This window comes from Sceloporus occidentalis, unplaced genomic scaffold, assembly GCF_023333645.1.
Source record: "Sceloporus occidentalis isolate IW3139 unplaced genomic scaffold, rSceOcc1.0.p SCAF_2, whole genome shotgun sequence".
Taxonomy (NCBI): domain Eukaryota; kingdom Metazoa; phylum Chordata; class Lepidosauria; order Squamata; family Phrynosomatidae; genus Sceloporus; species Sceloporus occidentalis.
In genome coordinates, this window is record NW_028316982.1 from 51,595,577 (window position 1) to 51,614,628 (window position 19,052).

The window sequence follows — 19,052 nt, forward strand, 5'->3', positions numbered from 1 at the left end:
TCAGGAAGTTCCTCCTAATGTTGAGGTGGAATCTCTTTTCCTGTAGCTTGCATCCATTGCTCCAGGTCCTAGTCTCTGGAGCAGCAGAAAACAAGCTTGCTCCGTCCTCAATATGACATCCCGTCAAGTATTTAAACAGGGCTATCATATCACCTCTTAACCTTCTCTTCTCCAGGCTGAACATCCCCAGCTCCCTAAGTCGTTTCTCATAGGGCATGGTTTCCAGACCCTTCACCATTTTAGTAGGTCTCCTTTGGACACGATCCAGTTTCTCATTGTCCTTTTTCAATTGTGGTGCCCAGAACTGGACACAATATTCCAGGTGGGGCCTGACCAAAGCAGAATAGAGTGGCACTATGACTTCCCTTGATCTAGACACTATACTTCTATTGATGCAGTCTAAAATTGCATTGGCCTTGTTAGCTGCCGCATTGCACTGTTGACTCATGTTCAATTTGTGGTCTACTTAGACTCCTAGATTCCTTTCATGCATAGTCTCGTTTAGCCAGGTGTCCCCCATCCTATATCTGTGCATTTCATTTTTCCACCCTAAGTGCAGTACCTTACATTTCTCCCTGTTGAAATTCATTTTGTTACCCTTGGCCCAGCTTTCCAGTCTATCAAGGTCATTCTGAATTTTGATCCTGTCCTCTGGGGTATTAGCTATTCCTCCTAGTTTGGTGTCATCTGCAAATTTGATAAGTCTAGCCCCAATTCTGTCATCCAAGTCATTGATAAAGATGTTGAATAACACTGGCCCCAGGACAGACCTCTGTGGGACCCCACTGGTCACTTCTCTCCAGGATGAAAAGGAGCCATTGTTGAGCACCCTTTGGGTTTGGCCGGTCAACCAATTACAAATCCATTTAACAGTTACATTGTATAGCCAACATTTCACTTGTTTGTTTGCAAAAATTCATGGGGAATGCTGTCGAAAGCCTTACTGAAATCTAGATAAACTTTATCCACAGCATTCCTTTCATCTAACAAACTGGTAATTTTATTAAAAAAAAGAGATTAGATTTGTCTGGCATGACTTATTATCTGAAACCTATGTTGACTTTTTGTGATTATGGCATTGCTTTCTAGATGTTCACAGACTCTCTGTTTAATGATCTCCTCTAGAACCTTCCTGGTATTGATGTCAGACTAACTTGATGATAATTATTGGGATCCTCTTTTTTCCCCTTTTTGAAAATGGGGACAATGTTAGCCCTCCTCCAGTCTACTGGGATCTCTCCTGTTCTCCAGGAGTTCTCAAAGATTATTGCCAATGGTTCCAATATTACATTAGCAAGCTCTTTTAATACACTTGGATGTAGTTCATTAGTCCTTGGAGTTTTATATTCATTTAGATTTATCAGGTGTTCCTGTACAATAACTTTACTTATTCTGTGCTGAAATTCTCCTATTCTGTCCTCTGTTCCATTATCCTCAGGTTGAACACCCTTTTCCTTTTCTGAGAAGACTGAGGCAAAGAAGATGTTGAGTAATTCTGTCTTTTCTGTCTTTTCTCTGTCCCCTGTTAGCATTTTGCCATCTTCTCCACGCAGTGGCCCTGCCGTTTCCTTCTTCTTCCTTTGGCTGCGAACATACCCCCAAAAGCCCCTTTTGTTGTTCTTAACCTCTCTAACAAGCCTGAGTTCATTCTGTGCTTTAGCTTTTCTGACTTAAAATGAGCATCTCTTCACTTTGTGGGGTAGTGAACACATGTGGCATACACATACATTCATACACAGAACAATAGCAGAAAGACAGGTTGACAGAGAGAAATAACTCATATGATGGGTGCAATCTGTAGAAGACCATGCAGCAAGGCAGCAGCTGTTGTAATTTAGCTATACAATTTGAGCAATTTATGCCATTTGCTCAAAAATAGAAATCACAGAAGAAAAAGGTCTCCTGAGATGGACCATGAATACCACACAAAAGAGGTGAAACATTTTTGAGATGTGAGGATGAAACAAATGAGGATTTGCATCCCTTACAATGATGTCTAGACCTGCTATCAAGTTCCATGAATGAGGTATTAAATGGCACAGTAAAAGTCTTCACTGAAGAAAATAAGCTTTCTGACATCATTGTTTTCACTTCACCAGGATAAAACAAAATTGATCATGCCAACCTTAGCATATGGCTGATGGGCAAATTTCCCTCTGGTTGATTCAGAATCAGATCACCTGCACATATTTATAAATTGAGTCATAATGCTGATTGCTGTGTACAACACGGCCTTAAACTTTCAAATACTTTGTCCAAGTTCTGGACATTAATAATAATTCAGACCAAGCAGTGTCCATCAGGCATTGTTTAGAGCTATAAATATCTTTAAGCAGGGTCAGAGAAGATCTAGTGTAAGAGTGGGCAACTTCCCAACCATGGACTCCCTGACAGCCTGGGTGGACCTCTGGCCCATCATGAGTGGCCCTCTGCTGCTGAACCACTGAAGTTACCACCATGCTGTAGGTTTTTGTGGTATAACAGCAGCAGCCCATTTCTATTGAAAACTACACAAGCAGAGAGTATGCACCCTGGCTGCATTTGAACTGCAGAAATAATGCAATTTGACACCACTGTAACTTCCATGGCTCAATGCTATGGAATTCTGGGATTTGTAATTTTCCAAGATATTTAGCCTTCTCTTTCAGAGAACTCTGGTGGTACAACAAACTTCAAATCCCATGAATCCTGGGCACTGAGCTATGGCAGTTAAAACAGTATCAAACTGGATTATTTCTGCAGAGGAGATGCACCCCCTGTTTTAAAGAAGAAGCAAATACACTGACAGTTTTTTCATGGGGTGGCAATGGCAGCCAAAAAAAAAAAAAAAAGGCAAAACTTCAGTTTCTATTGTGGAAAAAAAATCAGGCAGGGATCATGCTCTTTTTTAAAATCTTTTTTTTAAAAAGCAGGCTTGTTACCCCAGGATGTCAGAGATGTGATTCTGTGTTGTTGATTTTTTAAAAGAAGATATATGCTCCTTTATTCCTCCTTATTTTATAGAGAAAACTGTAGTCCTTTTGTTATCACAGTATCACTAAAATTGACAGTGTGACAGTACATTTGCCATTTGGAAGATGGTGAGGCACCCTGTGCTCCTTGAGAAATAGAAAGTGAACAGTTTCTGTGTTTAGCTAAGCAGGTTTTCCCAAACTTAAGATCATTGGACTCCTGTTGCTGTTTGACCCGTGATAAATTTAGCAACTGAAGCAGCTGAACATTCTAATATGAAATATACATTGTGGAAGTGGAGATGTACATACAGTGCCATTGTACATATACATGGTACATGCAAGTTGCACTGTGCATTAACTACATAAATGTGGGTGCACATTTGGTCATGTAATGTTGCCAGTGTGGCATAGTGTTTTGAGCACTGGACTATGGCTCTGGAGACCAGGGTTAGCATCCCTACTTGGCCATGGGTGACCTTGAGCAAGTCACACTCTCTTAGTCTCAGAGGATGGCAAAGACAATCCTCCTCTGGAGAAAATTTTGCCAAGAAAACCTGTGATAGGTTCACCTTAAGGCTGCTTTAAATTGAAAATGACTTGAAGGCACACAACAGTGTTGCAGTTCCCTAGCAAGGCAGCATTGTGCAACCTGTAAGTCTATGAGCATAAAGTTGTGCTTCCTGTCTTTTATGTAGGATCTTCTCCATGGGAACATATGAAAATGCCTTATACTATGCCATACTATTGGTCTATCTGGCCATGTATAGCTGACCATGTGTGGCAGCGTTAAGACAGGATATTTTTCAGTCTTATCTGAAGATTCCAGGTATTGAACCTGGATTCTTTCATATGTCTCCCACTGAGATCGTCTCTAGCACCTGCCCCCAATGAGGGTCAAGCTCCCAACCTAGGCATTATTGGCTCCAGTATTGCTTATAAAATATTGATACTCATTATGCAAAGATGTTTCATGCATTCTCTTCTACTTGACTCCTTATCCTATTTATACCTGACCTTTGAGCTTGTAGTGCTAAAATAACTCCTGGAGGCTTCATTGTTTAAAGGAAATTAAATTATTGTCAGTTCTGTTACCTGGTTATTACTTCTAGCACAACACCATTATGCTCAAGTTGAAACCCAGTGGGAGAGTTTCTTTTAAACCTTGCTCAAAGCTCCTTCTGCGAGGATATCTCTCATGTTGGAACTTGGGCCAGAGAAAAGCAGCTGTGGGAAGAATTACCTTCCTTATTCATTGTTTTTCTGCTTCAAGTGCAAGGGCCCACACTCTACTGCTACATAACCATTTAAAGCATCCTGTGTTTTAAGGCACAAATATAACCAAAATGTAACCATTGTAACTTGTGATTACACCTTTAGTGCTAGGTTGTGGCTAGTTTAATTCAGATACTTGATTGCAAACAATACACACAGGTTTTTAGTGTCAGAGCACTATTCATTGTTATCATGGTCAATGGAATGGGTATATTCAGATTTTTCAGAAAGCTTTAGTTTGTGTACATGTATTCTCATATTGCTCTGCAATATTCGTCCTCTTTAAATGATCTACATCTACTTATACGTTCAGTAATTTATAATGGCAGATGTTTGTGTGTGCATGTTCGTGAGTGCATGCATGCACACTTTGCAGACAGGGAACATTCAAATGGGATGCATTTTAATAACCTTTTCAGATAGTTAGGAATCACCAGTGTCAGGGAGATTGATTGTGAATCCTAGGAGAACTATAAATTCTATAAACATATTTGGGTCAGTAGCAAGTTAACATTATTAGCATTTTGTCACCTGTGTAGAATATCACTCTTATGAACTGGTGAAGAAGTAACTGCCAGTAAGGGACATTGCTGTATGTGCCATTAAATCAAGAGACTGGACAGTGACTCCCAAATGTAGTATAGAAGAGAGCGTTTAGAAGACTCTCGGGATTAGTCTCTGGAGAGCCCTCAACACATGCTTCAGTGGGCTTTAAAATGAGACACTTTCATGTCCCAGGAGGACCAGACAGGAAATTAACTTGTTTAATGAAGCATAAATTATATTGCCTTAATTCTGTGTGGACTTCCATCCACAGCAGAGATTAAAATAAATAAATACAGGAGGTGGTCTTTTCACACGGTCCTTTCTGGTACAAATGAGCAAGCAGAGATTCACGCTTAACAACTGCCAGAATGGATATATGGAAGCAAAGACTAGCAATACCTTACTTATCTCCTTTAAAGAATATGTTTTTACTAATGCTTCTAATGCTTCCTAACACTCCCAAAAGGATTGTTTGTTTTTTGTTTGTTGTTGTTGTTGTTCCTATTCTTGTGCACCTTCAAGTCATTTTGACTTATGGTGATCCTAAAGCTCCATATCATGGAGTTAACTTGGTGTGTTTCATCAGAGGAGGTTTCTCATTTTCATCGTCTGAGGCTGTGAAAGTGTAACTTGCCCAAGGTCACCCTATTGCGTTTATACAACAGAGCCAAAATTCAAACCCTGGTCTCCAGAGTCAGATTCCAGTGCTCAAACCACACTGGCTCCCATTAGTCATATACTTTTTGTCCCTTAGATTTGGCTTGGGAAGATATCTCACTCAGTGGTAGAGCATATGCTTTGTATGCAAAGGTCCCACATTAGGTCCCTGGCATCTTCACATATATCTTGGAAAAATTCTGATTTCAAAACCTGGAAAGGCCAGTCAGGGTAGACACTACTGAGTTTCATGAAACAGTGTTATGGATTGGTATACCGTATTCTATGTCTAATATTACAGACAGCAGGCGTTTCATATGGCTGTAGTTGTTAGACAGTTAATCATGGCATCTGGCTTCTGCTATTCTGAGTCCTTGAACTATGAAGTATGGTAATCTACAAACAGCCTATCAGCTCAACACTTAAGAGAGTGTGGAAAAATTAATTTTTTGGACTGCAATACCCAGGATCCTTCAGTCAGCATTTGAAAAAAACAGAAACTTTTTTCAAAGTCTAATCTAGACTCCACTCAATAGGTATAACTACATTTTTGCAGTGACTTGATCATTATGTGAAAAGTGCTTTCCTTTTGCCTCTGAAGAATATACTGTTGGTCATGTTTTTGGGCAGCCCAGATAAGTGATTAGCTTTCTATCCACTTAACATATGCAACACATAAAGTTGTATAATTGTATAAAAAGCTGCGATGTCCTGCTGTACCTGTATTGTTTCTAAAATAAAAATCCCCAAATATATTAGCATTTTTGCCTAGGACTGCCTTTTCATATAAAGTATTGCCCCCTTTCTTGGTGATGAGCAAACCTATGAAAAGTACCATACAGCCCTAGAATAGCTTTGTCATCTCTGAAGGATAGTGTGATACTGTAGCAAAAAATGATCAGTTATGCTGGCTTCATAGTGAATGAGAAGCTCTCTCTGGCTTTTGGTATTTATTTGCAGAGAGGCCAGCATAGCTTCTGTTTGATGGAGTCCCCAGGAATTTTAAATTCTAATTAAAAACAACTAGCCTTTTAAATATTAAAACATTATTATTTACAGACTGCTTTCATTTCATTTCTCTTGCTGCAATAATGTTCTTCAAACAGCAGTTAAATAAAAGGGATCTTTATCACCATAGCAAAGGGAGGATGGCTTTTCCGTGAAACTAGCTGTATTGTAGGCAGCCTTGCTCAGCTGAGGTGGCGCTGAGATTCTTGACATCCGTAACAACATCAGACACACTGACCTTGTAGGGGATGCTATTGCATAAGGTCAGTTTTTGCAGAAATGACCTGCATAGACTCAGTTAACCAACAAAGAAAGATCAAACAGCTTGTATGTGTGTATTTGTGAAGGAGAGATTCATTTTTCTATTTATAATGTCATGGGAAGGCTAGGCAAAGATCAGTGTATACAAGTGTTCAGAGAAAGGAGAGAAAGAAGAGAATGGGAGTAGAAGTTGGTTAGCTGGGAACTGGGGGAATAAGAGAGAGGACAAGATAGAGATAGAGAAGGAGGCAAAATCAAGAATTAAAAAATAATTGAATCAAATGTCAATAAACAGAACTAATGGAAAAAGACATTTGTCCCAGATGTTAACTAGCAGTGACTTCAACTGAGCCATACATGTGTAGCCCATATCAAGAAAGGAAGCAGATATATGGTTTCAGCCATTTAGGAGAGAATGAGGAAAGTGAAAAGAAAACTAAAAAGGCTACCAATAAGGTATAAATGCTGCAAAGCAGTACCACAATATATACCAACTCCTGAATCAGCTATGTTTGTGTGTGCATATTTCTACACACTGACCAAATAACAGACTTGTAAGCAAGCAAGATCCTGCATGTTTGCTTACAAGTCTGTATTTCAGAAAAACAAACTAATTCTACAAACTAATTGCTATAATGTGACATATTTTTCCTGTTACTTGAAATACTGTGTGCTGTTGAATAGAACTGCATCATTTTATTTATCATCAAGTCTCTTCTTTCTTCTTATTGTCTTCTTCTTGTTGTGTTCAGCCTGATGTTTTATTTTCAATTACCTCTTTTAAAATGCTTTTTTCCTCCTTCCCTTAGGTGAATTTTCATTTTTGTTGCATTTTTGCCCTCCTTTCTCCGTAGCTCCTTCCACAGTTCCCATTATGCACCAGGTAAGTGCTACCATGAGGAGCATCACGCTGTCATGGCCACAGCCGGAACAGCCCAATGGCATCATCCTGGACTATGAGATTCGTTACTATGAGAAAGTGAGCCGGATCTGCATCCCCGAGATTAGCAGCACTCTGGGCTCAAGACCAGTCACCGTAAGCCTTGATTGTGTTTGAGGGAAGGGCATTGGGCTGGGCCATCAATGATGTGGGGAAGGGGGTTGAAACTTGTCCCCCGCCATGTTGTGCAATGCTTAATATTTTGTGTGAGCCAATTCTAGTTGGAGCCACCCTGTGGTAGAAATGAGATTTGGGCAAGACTTTTCACTGGCACAATTTTATTTTTGAAAGAACTGTACCACCTAGATTTTTTTTAAAAAAGAAAAAAGATCTATTACAATGTGTAATTCAGATTTGTATCCTTCCCTGGTTAAAATGAGATGGGCTATTTTCATATTGACGCTCACTAAAATTTCAGATTAAAGTCATTCTAGTACTAAATGTATCTTCCTATAGAATTATTAATGTTTATCCTACTATGAGATTTCTTTTTTCCTACCGACTCCTCATCCTTCAATGCAAAGGCATATTTTTACACAGACATGACCCCCTTCTGTGGGCTTTCTCATTCAGGGAGAGACCTATATTACCTGGCCATAAAGTGTCTCATGGAACACAATTTCCATGAGCTATTCTTTACAACCTATGAAGTGTCTTCCTTCATCCAATCTTTACTTTCTCACTATAGCTTCAATTTCAGTCATACACCACTGTATCTTAGCTGCATCCCTCTTATCTCTTCAGCTGAGCCATACAAGAGCAGCAGAATGGAAATTCCTGTCCCAAGCTTCAGTGCTGCAGAAAAACCTTTGAAAAAAAGATAACTAAAATCAATGCCTCCAACTTCCCTCTGTGTATAATTGTTTTATTTCTTCATTTTCTTGAATGAGGATTGATTCTGGAAACAAATGCCTTGGTAAATATGGCATGCCTTGAAGTTGCATTGCAGTTGGGTCATTTGCTGTGCCTCTGTTATCTTCCTGAAGCTCTCTCTTAAAGCCCTGCTATCCCAAAGATTACTCTTGCTTGATCATCTTGTAAGAGATAGACAGAGCCCAACAGAGACTGATATAGCTTGGTGTGGAAACTACATCTTCCCATGAATTCCTGAGGAACAACTAGTGACATCAAATACCAAATTGTCAGGGAGTAAGGATCAAATTGCAGTCCCACTAGACAGATCTACCAGGTGCTCCAGCTATTGTTTGTGATGAAAAAGCTACCTATGCAGAAATGGGATACAGAATATATATGGGGAAGTGAAAGAATCCAGGAGAAAAGGAAGCACCCAAACAAATGTGTGTGTGTAGCAATAGGTGACATGAAAGATGTCCAGAATAGGGAGAGAGCTTGATTTAAATGGCCATATACGGGAAAATATACTGTATCTGTATAGAATTTTGATCGTATTTATTCAGTGTTGAGCCGACAGGAATTGTGAATTCGAGCACAGGGTACTGTTGTAGCCTTGGGCAACTCACTGCTTTTCACCTTCTATTTTCTACCTGTCAAATGAATATCTGGAAAGTGAAGCATAAGAAATAGTATATGACAATCTCCAGGCCAAAAAATTGGATAGAATAGCATTGTTTCTTCAGGCCTCATTGTCACTGAAGCAATGGATAGTGATGGTGCCTTTGCCTGATGCACACTTCAGAGACCAGTCACACAACTCATTGTGTGAGTGCGTTGGATTGAGCAGCTTAACTGGAATTTTATTGAGGCCATGCCACCTATACCATTGCTCAGCTGGCACATGGGGCAGGAACTGGAAGGAGAAGGTAATGAAATGCGAGCATTAAACTTTTGAGACAGAAGCCAAATTTTTGGAAATATTTGATGGAACCCTATCAGCTGAATCATGTAGTTTAGTCCATGGGCCATGCCATCGCTTTCAAGATAGGAAAAGAAAATGCATTGATTGAGTTCTGAGATAAAATAATGAAACATTTAGAACTCATCCACAATCCTCCAAATCAGTATTTGAATTCTGATATTAAAATTCAGTACCAAGTAGAGACAAAATGATGATGATGATGATGATGATGATGATGATGATGATGATGATGATCATGCCAATAATATCTGAGATAGCAAATACGTCTACCATATCCAAGAGTCACAGGCTTTCCATACATGAATGTAAAACTGTTCAGTAAGAATACTAGTTGACATTCAAAACTGAGTTGAAGTAGGGTTGAAAAACAGTACTAGTAGACAGGAAGGCTTTTACTTACTTACAAAATTTTATACACCTTAATATAATAAAATATCTAAGCAGTGTGTGCCCAATGTACTCTAAACAATAATTAATACTGAGAAGGCAATGTAAACATAAATATTTTACATTAAAGCAATAAAAAAGAGCAATGTCAAAGTAATTACATGCTAGGGAAATTCTCTGTAACGAGTTTTCAGAAGGTATTTGAAGCTTATCATAGTCTCTGCCTATAACACAGAACAAAGTCTGGATTTTATATACCAAATGTACAGAATATTCAATGCTAATTTATTTTACACTGTAGACACACCATTATGCTTCCAGCAAAAGGCTAGTGTATTTTCCTAATATTCATTGTGATCTATTTTCTGTCTTACATGGCAGAATATATTCACTGCAATTTGTACAGGTACGTATTGGCTACTTTCTGTGCTAGTAGCAATGATCTTTAATATACAGTGTTGTAGGCCTTCACTTTTGATGACTACTTTTTTTAGGGTTTCCCCCCCTCTCCCAAAGTATTTTTATTTCCTTCCCCTCATCCCCAGCCCATATGCTTGGGAACACCAGCAGAGAAGCACATACCAGTGATTAGTCATTTTAATGTGATGCCCTCCATTTTAAATACTTTAGAAGATGGAACTTCCTTTTCATGAGTGAGGAAATGTGCCTTCAGTATTTTTTTAAAGTAGGGCCAACAATAACAACAGGACTATTTGTCCCTTTGATTACAAATACATGGTAACATTACTGTTATTGAGAAAGGTTAATTGGAGTCAAAATGGGAGTATTTTGGGTACTCTGAGGTTATATTTCAAACCTTTACTCTATCAGCTGTTGCCAGGAAGGCAGAATCTTTTCAGCCTGCTTAGATTTTATAATCATCTCCATCATCATTCCACTGCATCTGTTCTGCTAGGTTGGATTAGACATTTGTAATCTGTCATGCTTTGCATGTTCCTTGTTCCTGCCAAAGAAGAATGCAAGTTCAGGTTGGGTCTCTCATATTTGAAATGCTTGGAACCATACATATTTTGAATTTCATTTTTTTTTTAATTTTGGAATATTTGCATATACATAATGAGATACTTTGGAGATGGGACACAAAATTTATTTATGTTTCATATACATCTTCTACACGTAGACTACAGGTCATTTTATGTATAATATTTTTAATAATTTTGTGCATGAAACAAATTTGTGTACATCGAACCATCAGAAAGTAAAAGTGTCACAGTCTCAGCCATCCATGAAAAACAGTTTGGATTTTGGAGTATTTTGGATTTTGAAATTCCAGAAACAGGAGACTCAAACCTGTACAAAGTTTCATGTTGCTCTTCATTGTCACTGCAGTGTTGATGACTTACCAGCACAAAAGTAGATCTTGGAAATACAGTTGTCCCTCCATATTCGCTAGGGTTAGGGGAACAAGACCCCCGTGAATATGGAAAAACTGCAAATCTCAAAAACACTGTTTTCACCTGAGAGGAAACCTCTCTAGGAATCTCTAGGTCCTCCAGTGCAACTCTGTGGTCAGTATCCAACATACACTGACCATAGAAAGGCACTGGAGTAGCTACAAATGGTCTTTCAGTGCAACTTTTAGTTAAAGTTGACCACAGAGTTGCACTGGAGGATCTAGACAGTCCTAGAGAGAACATATTAATGAAATCCATGAATAATCAAATCCGCAAATATCAAAGCCGCAAATATGGAAGGATGACTGTACATTGATTCTTCTCTTTTATTAAATCTTTCTCCCCTTTATTTGCTATTTCCTGAAGGACCACAGTGAATACAATTCTTCCATGGCTAAGAGCCAGACCAACACAGCACGAATTGATGGGCTGAGACCAGGAATGGTATACGTGGTACAGGTGCGAGCCCGAACTGTTGCTGGCTATGGGAAATACAGTGGGAAAATGTGCTTCCAAACTCTGACTGATGGTGAGTGTGTCGAGGCAACAAAGGGGGAAAGAAATTGTGTGGAAGGAGGGGAAGAGCTGGTGAGAGGAAGAGAAAGGAGCTGCTTTCTTTGTCAAACCTCCAAGACGTAATTGGATTAAATCAACTTGTCTCTGCAAACCCTTGCCTCCCTGTGGGGCAGCAAAGCAAGAGCCAGGTGATTTACAGAGATGTTTGATTAATTGCCAGCTGGAGGACTAATCTGGATGAAATCTCTTATCTTTGTTTTTATCTTGACCATTTAAAAGTTGTTTTTTTTAACAAAAAGCTTTCTGCGTGCAAATGGTTTCTGTGAGATGTAAGTATAGCCCTTCTGTGTCAGAGGAATATACTGAGTCTTCCACCTCCAGTAGCAGTCAGTGCTATATGCACAAGAGGATTTATATGTTAATTTAGTAAAGCATGCCATTCCTAGTGGTTAGCATCCAGCATCCATAAAAACAAAGTATTCTTTAGAAATCGTCTGGGGCTCCATCCCCTTTACTAATGCCTTTTGATGGCACAATTTCAGCAGCATGCTCCCATGTCCTGTCCCAGGTGAAAAGCAAAAATAAATAAAATAAAATAAAAAACAGTTTCACCAGCATAATCAGGTTCTCTTTGGATTCTAGAATTATTTTCTGGGAAACAGTCCCAAATTCTTTTGTATTTAAGATAGAACAAAGAAAAAACCCACACACACTAAACTAAGATTTTATGAAGATCATCAATATATTTTCACACAATAGCACAGTCCATTAGCAATCAGCAACAAACAAAAGTGCATAAAAGAAAACTTAATCTCAAACTTAATAACAGCAAAGGCCAGAATTTATTCAGATGACTAATGCTTTGATCCTTAGCAATAGAATAAAAAAGGATTGAGACATCTGAGAAGAGAAATATGAAACAAGACATTCTCACTTACACCTGTGTTTTCATTCTTATGTACTGTTGGTGACTGGGGATGAGTTCTTCAATTCTTGAATTAGGGGGTGCGGAGGTATGGACCATACCAGGTGACACCCTAAAGAGGACATCTGCATTTTGGCAGAAATGGGCTGTGGCATAAGATGCTGAAGAGATGGTGTGAGTGGGGTGAGGCTCAGTGGTAGGCTAAAGGAGAGGCCCCAGTTTTTTTTTTGTTTTTTAAAAAATAAAATTTCAAATTTTAATTTAAGGCAAACATATATACCATGGAATATAAACAGACTCTCTTTTTCCCCCAAGCCTAGGAAATCAGAAAGCTAATTGCTGGGTGCCAAAAATACCTAAAAGTAGATACAAAGTGGTGCTTCTGAGGAAGTATATTATAGAGATGGGGTGCCAGAATGAAAAAAGGCATCTCATCAACTTCTACCTCCCTTCTGTCTCTTCCATAAGCAGAATCCCCCAGGGTGTAGCTACAATAGAAATAATGAAGTTTTGCATCACATTAAGTGCTGTAGCACCATCCTGTGGAATTCTGGGATTTGTAGTTTAACAAAGTTTTTCTCTTTCTCTACCAAAGTTTGCTGGTGCTTCACAAAACTACAAATCCCAGGATTCTGTAGGATGGAGAGCCTTATCACAGTACAAAAGAAAGACAAGAGACAGTGAGATAGAAGTGGCTTTCTGTTTATCCCCATCATGACATCGTAGTGCTTCCATTCTCCCTCCAGAGGGAGACAGTTGTAAAAGCATGGCTTTTGTCAAATGGATTTTTCCAGCAGGACAAAAGGCACATATATGAGAGTCTTGGCCCATACAGACAGGCCAAAATAAAGCTGCTTCGGGTCACTTTGGAGGTATGCTATTTAAATGACACACACATCTTAAGAGGCCAGAAGCCATGCCAAAGCTGCGCTCCAGTCTTTAGGACTGGAGCATGGCTTTGGCATAGCATCCAACCTCTTAGGACACATGCACCATTTAAACTGCATACCTCCAAAGTGACCCAAAGTAGCTTTATTTTGGCCTGTCTGTACATGATCTCAGTCAGAAACAAAACAGTTCTGCTTCAAGGGCATGTGGAAATAGAAGCAGAAAGCCACTTCTACCTCACTGCCTCTCATCTTACTTTTGTAATGTGATGAGGCTCAGAGCCATGTCAAAGTGATGTCAAATTGCATTATTTCTACAATGTAGATGCACCCCTAGAGAAAGGTACTATGTAGTGTACTATGTACCAGAAATCATATTAGTGAATTGCAAAGATATGTGATGAATACTGCCAAGAGTATCCTGGTGTGCATCAGGCTGTACAGAAGCAAGCTGGCATTCCCTAGCCAGAGTCCCAACACACAAAAGGACTGATGCGTATGAGGACTGATGTGCATTGGTCACTTTGCAGGTTCCCCTAAATAGTAATATAACTGCAGCCCCTTACTGAATATGGATGTTACAGAACTGCCCAATTCTAATCCCTGCAGATGGGAGTCCACTTACGAAGACATAAAACCCCAAAAGGATTCTAGTCAAGGTTTTTAACAAATGAATAAAACCAATTTCAATCTAGCCAATCTGTATTAATTTTACAATGTAAATGTTATTCTACTGTTTTCTTTCTTCTCAGTCTAGTGGTTTCCTCCATGGAGACCTCTAACTAGGAGCCAGTTTCAATGTATAACAAAGTCAGTTGTGCTACAAAGACTTCCCCATCAAGTGTCCAAGAGTTCTAATTGAATAAGATGGGGAGCACATGCATACATACACTGTATGACTGAATGGAGGAAAATCTTTTGAAATGAGTTTCTATAATAACTTGCAATTAGACAGTCAAGAATGATACTCTGTCTGAAGTATAAGCAGCTAATAGAAATTTCAACAAGAACAGATATTCTGTATTATTAAATAACAATTGATTGTTAGATGAAAATTTGCCTAGGATTTAGGCATCAGAAAGGAGATAATGCAGCTTGTCTTTAATTAGCTGCAAAGGAGAATAAGAAAATTAAAAAGAGGTGTGAAATATTTCTGTTTGTACCAATTTATTTTAGCTGTTAGGCATTAATGGCAGAATGATCAAATGATAAGCAATAATGTTAATTTAATTAAATTGTTAACTGGTTTTGTCTATAGGACCATTGTGTTAGGGACTATACAAATACAAAGAGATAATGTAATTTGTCTGAGCACTTTATGAAGTAAGTGAAAGATTTTTTTTTTACAAAGGATATTGTTTCCTAGGGTTTCATCCAGAGTTGGTTTGTAGGGCAAGTGAAAAGCATAGCTTTGACAATTCTAGTTGAAGGGAAAACAAAAATGATTAAAAAAAACAGATATGCCAAAACCAGATAAATAAACAATTATTCTGAGAGTACAAGGGGAACATAGTGGCAAATGTGATTTGGTGTTACAGTGTAAACCATCCTTTCCCCACCATGCAAGCTTCTGAACTGCAAAGTTCCTTGTAGGATCTGAAACTCCTTCAAATATAAGCAAGGCAGAATCTGATTCATATGGAAAGTATGGTAGTGGATGGAGGCTTAGACAGGGTTTAAAATTATAGTGATAGTCTAAAATTCCTGCTCACCCATGGAGCTTGCAGCCTTTAACAAATCACCATCTTTTAAGCCTGTTTACCATCCAGGGAAATGGGATACAAATGTGGGAAATAAAATAAAAATGCAGGTTAGTAATAACTATGAAGGCTTGTATGAGCAGACCAGAAAATTACAAAACTCTTTTATTTTCCAGATGACTACAAGTCAGAACTGAGAGAACAACTGCCATTGATTGCTGGGTCTGCAGCAGCAGGGGTCGTCTTTATTGTCTCCTTGGTGGCTATTTCCATTGTTTGCAGCAGGTACCATTATAAAATGTAGTTTTTCCTTTTAATTCCAAAGGCTAAATTTTCCTGGAGAAGACTGTGCAAATACATTTATTTGCTGCAGGGCAGCTCTGGCTGACTTGAACTGAATGATGAACTGCAATGGATACACAGGGAAAAAAGTATTTGTGGGTACTGATGGAAATTTGGTTTAATTTTTTTTTAAGACATGCCTTATTTATGAAGGACAAGACACTCTCAAGTATGGGAGTAGAGTCTTATCAGTATTCTCCTTTCATGGAAAATCCAAAGCTTGAAAGTAATACATTATTAGTAACATCACTTTGGGAGAATTCAAAGAAAGATGTGTTAGTCTGGATCAATATACAAAGGGATCTTATAGCACCTTTGAGACTAACTGAGGCTGCTGCTACACTGCAGAATTAGTTCAGTTTGACACAGCTTTAACTGTCATGACTGCATCCTATGGAATCCTAGGATTTGTACTTGGTTGTGGCACTAGAGCTTTCTGACAGAGAAGGCTTAATATCTCACAAAACTATAAATCCCAGAATTCCATAGCATGGCAGTTAAAGCAATGAACCATGGTAGTTAAAACAATGTCAAAATGAATTCTGTACTGTAGATGCAGCCATAGAGAAAAAAGATGGAAGCATAAGCTTTCATAGACTTAAGAATAACCTCAATAGATGCATTTACCAACTTCTTTCTCTCAATTTGCCTCAAAGGTGCTACAAGTGTCTTCTGCATCACTTCGGATGTCATGTGAATGTAACAGCATTTTAAAAAATAAAATAAAGACCCTTTCACACTATACAATTAGAGTACAATGAATCCAGAGTAGTTTGAAAGTTTTATTCCTCTCCTGCGCTTCATTCTGAAACAGCTGCAGAAATCTGTGCCATAAGTTTTCTCAGTTGCTCATCATGGCAAATGTGTCTTTTTAAGTGAGATGTTTTAAATAATTAAAAAGAAAAAAAAACCTTTGTAGCTTTGAAAGGAAAATATCCTGGTAATTTCTGCAAAGTCTGTTTCTAGAGTGGGCTATCCCATGTGGAGTTTATTTTTAGTCTGTCTTCTGTTGAAGGACATTAGCTGTAATTCCCACACAGGAAGTAATCCCCATTGAATACAATGGAACCCAGTTTTCTGTCACAGAAAGCACATATTGGATTATACTTTTAGTTACCAGGATACTAGAAAAGCTCTGCCAGCCAATACCATATATAGCTAGGTTGTCAAGGTTTATGTCCCCTCCTCCAGCAAAAACACCTATGCAAAATTGTATTACTCAAGCATTGATTGAACTGGCATATACTTTTCATTTTCCTAGGAAGCGAGCATACAGCAAAGAGGCAGTATACAGTGATAAGCTACAGCATTACAGCACTGGTAGAGGTGAGTGTGGGAGAAACCTCTGGAAAGTTGAGAATGGGCCAGGAAAATTGTGAAAATGGTGAAAGCTCCACATAAAGTGTTTCCCTCCCCTGGTTGAAAATATAATATTGTTTATAAGGATACTTTTGAAATTGGCTTGAAAACAAGGAGACTGAATTAAGAGCCATAAGTAGAAGACCTATTGGGGAACAGGTATGAGAAATGCACAAGAGAAATGTTTGTGGGAAGTATCTGGGGTTTATTTGAAGGATGTTGAAAAGAGTTAGGCCTGTTTTTGGGTCTGCTGCCGCCGCCGCTTGCTCCATGCGGGAGCCGCAGCAGCCACACCGCGCGGCTCCCGCACGGACCGAAAAAGAAGCTCCAAAATGGAGCTTCTTTAAGCAGCGCCTCTATGATGTCACGAGGCGCCAGGGGCAGACTCGCGACGTCATAGACGCCGCAACACGTGTGGACGCACAGTGTCCGATACGTAAATATGGCGGCGGCCGTGTGGAACGGCCGCCGCCATATTGTACGTACAGAATACGTACTAGGGTTAGGGGGGTGCGGAAGCTGCTTCGGGTCTCTTTGGAGGTATGCTGTTTAAATGATGCATGCATCCTAAGAATCCAGAAGCTGCACCAAAGCTGCACTCCAGGGCTTAGGAATGGAGTGTAGCTTTGGCGCAACCTCCGGACTCTTAGGACCCATGCATCATTTAAATAGCATACCTCCAAAGAGACCTGAAACAGCTTTATTTTGGCAGTCTGTAACAGGCCTTTCTTTGACTTTAAAAGCCCCTTATAAATTATGACCTGGAAAATTGAACTTATATGCTTATGGCTAGGTGGCAGAGAAGCAAGAGTAAGCATAGTTCTAGGAGCAGTTTAAGTGTGTGTGGGAGTCTGGGTTTCCTCCAGAGGTGCTCAACAAAGCAAATCAAGAACAGAGAATAAAGCAGCAGGGAGAATGTAAGGATTTAAAAAAGTACTGACGGAAATCCTCAGCCTCTGATAATTGTGCCTCTAGCTTTCGTTGGCCAGATGTTTAAACCGAGGGTTTTTTTTGTTTTTGTTTGGGGGGGCATCTGTTGGGAGAGAATTACCAATATGTATTTTAGGGGGGGGGGGGAAGAGAAGCCAGGGTATATAGTACTTGTTGGTTGTCTGCTCCTCATCTAGTTATTTCTTGCAGTATGGGCTTGTCATCAGGCTTTTGGCAGATGCCCCTGAGAAGGTGGTCTTCATATAGCCCTCAGCTCATCAGAAATGAGAGTTTGTCACAGATTACTGTAAAAGAGCAACTGCCTTCATGCTTGCTGTAGTTGATTGGCAAGTAAGGCAAGGCCTTGGAAAGAATCCATTGACTTTTTTTTAAAAAAATATTTTCTTCAGTCTGTAAAAGTGCTTTCAAAAAACAATTCCTCCTTTTAAAACATATAAATTCATTAGTCACAGTGAAATACAGGCAAATTACTTTCCATCACCTATTCAGTAAACATATCATATTGGGAGCCTTCCTGGAATCTAAACAGAGGCCTGTTACAGACAGCCAAAATAAAGCTGCTTCGAGTCACAGTGGAGTTATGGTGTTTCAATGATGCATGGGTCCTAAGAGTCCAAAAGCCACACCAAAGCTGCACTCCAGTCCTTAGGGCTGGAGTGTGGCTTTGGTGCGACTTCTAGACTCTTAAGACGCATGCATCATTGAAACACCATACCTCCACTGTGACTCGAAGCAGCTTTATTTTGGCTGTCTGTAACAGGCCTAAGCTTATGAAAGGCAGCAAATGAGTCTTTATAACCTGCATTAGAAAAAAAGTTAATAGAGTAGTAAAGTAGCAAAGCAACAAGCTTGAGCAATGAATAATAACTGCCCATCTACCCTCCTCTACTCACACTTATACATGCTTTACACACTCACTGTGCATGTGGAACAGCTGTAAACAATTATATTGAACTGTTCCCAGGTGTTTCATGGGAACTCTCCAACAGAATGCACATAACTCTTTAGGGCTTTCCAGATTCCAGTGGCAATACCTAAGTAAATCAAATAAAATGTAGAAGAACTCCAAATTAGGAGCAGCTGAAATCCAATTTG

General features: G+C 39.2%; 1 protein-coding gene across 2 annotated transcripts in view; it reads left to right on the forward strand.

The window, feature by feature from the left end:
* EPHB1 (EPH receptor B1) overlaps window positions 1–19,052 on the forward strand; it is a 493,034-nt gene that overhangs the window by 407,975 nt on the left and 66,007 nt on the right. For both annotated transcript variants that reach the window (XM_089509381.1, XM_089509382.1), the window contains exons 6-9: window positions 7,553–7,734; window positions 11,644–11,806; window positions 15,482–15,590; window positions 16,909–16,973. In XM_089509381.1, the coding sequence (XP_089365507.1) occupies window positions 7,553–7,734; window positions 11,644–11,806; window positions 15,482–15,590; window positions 16,909–16,973 (519 nt within the window). The remainder of the gene's footprint in view (window positions 1–7,552; window positions 7,735–11,643; window positions 11,807–15,481; window positions 15,591–16,908; window positions 16,974–19,052) is intronic.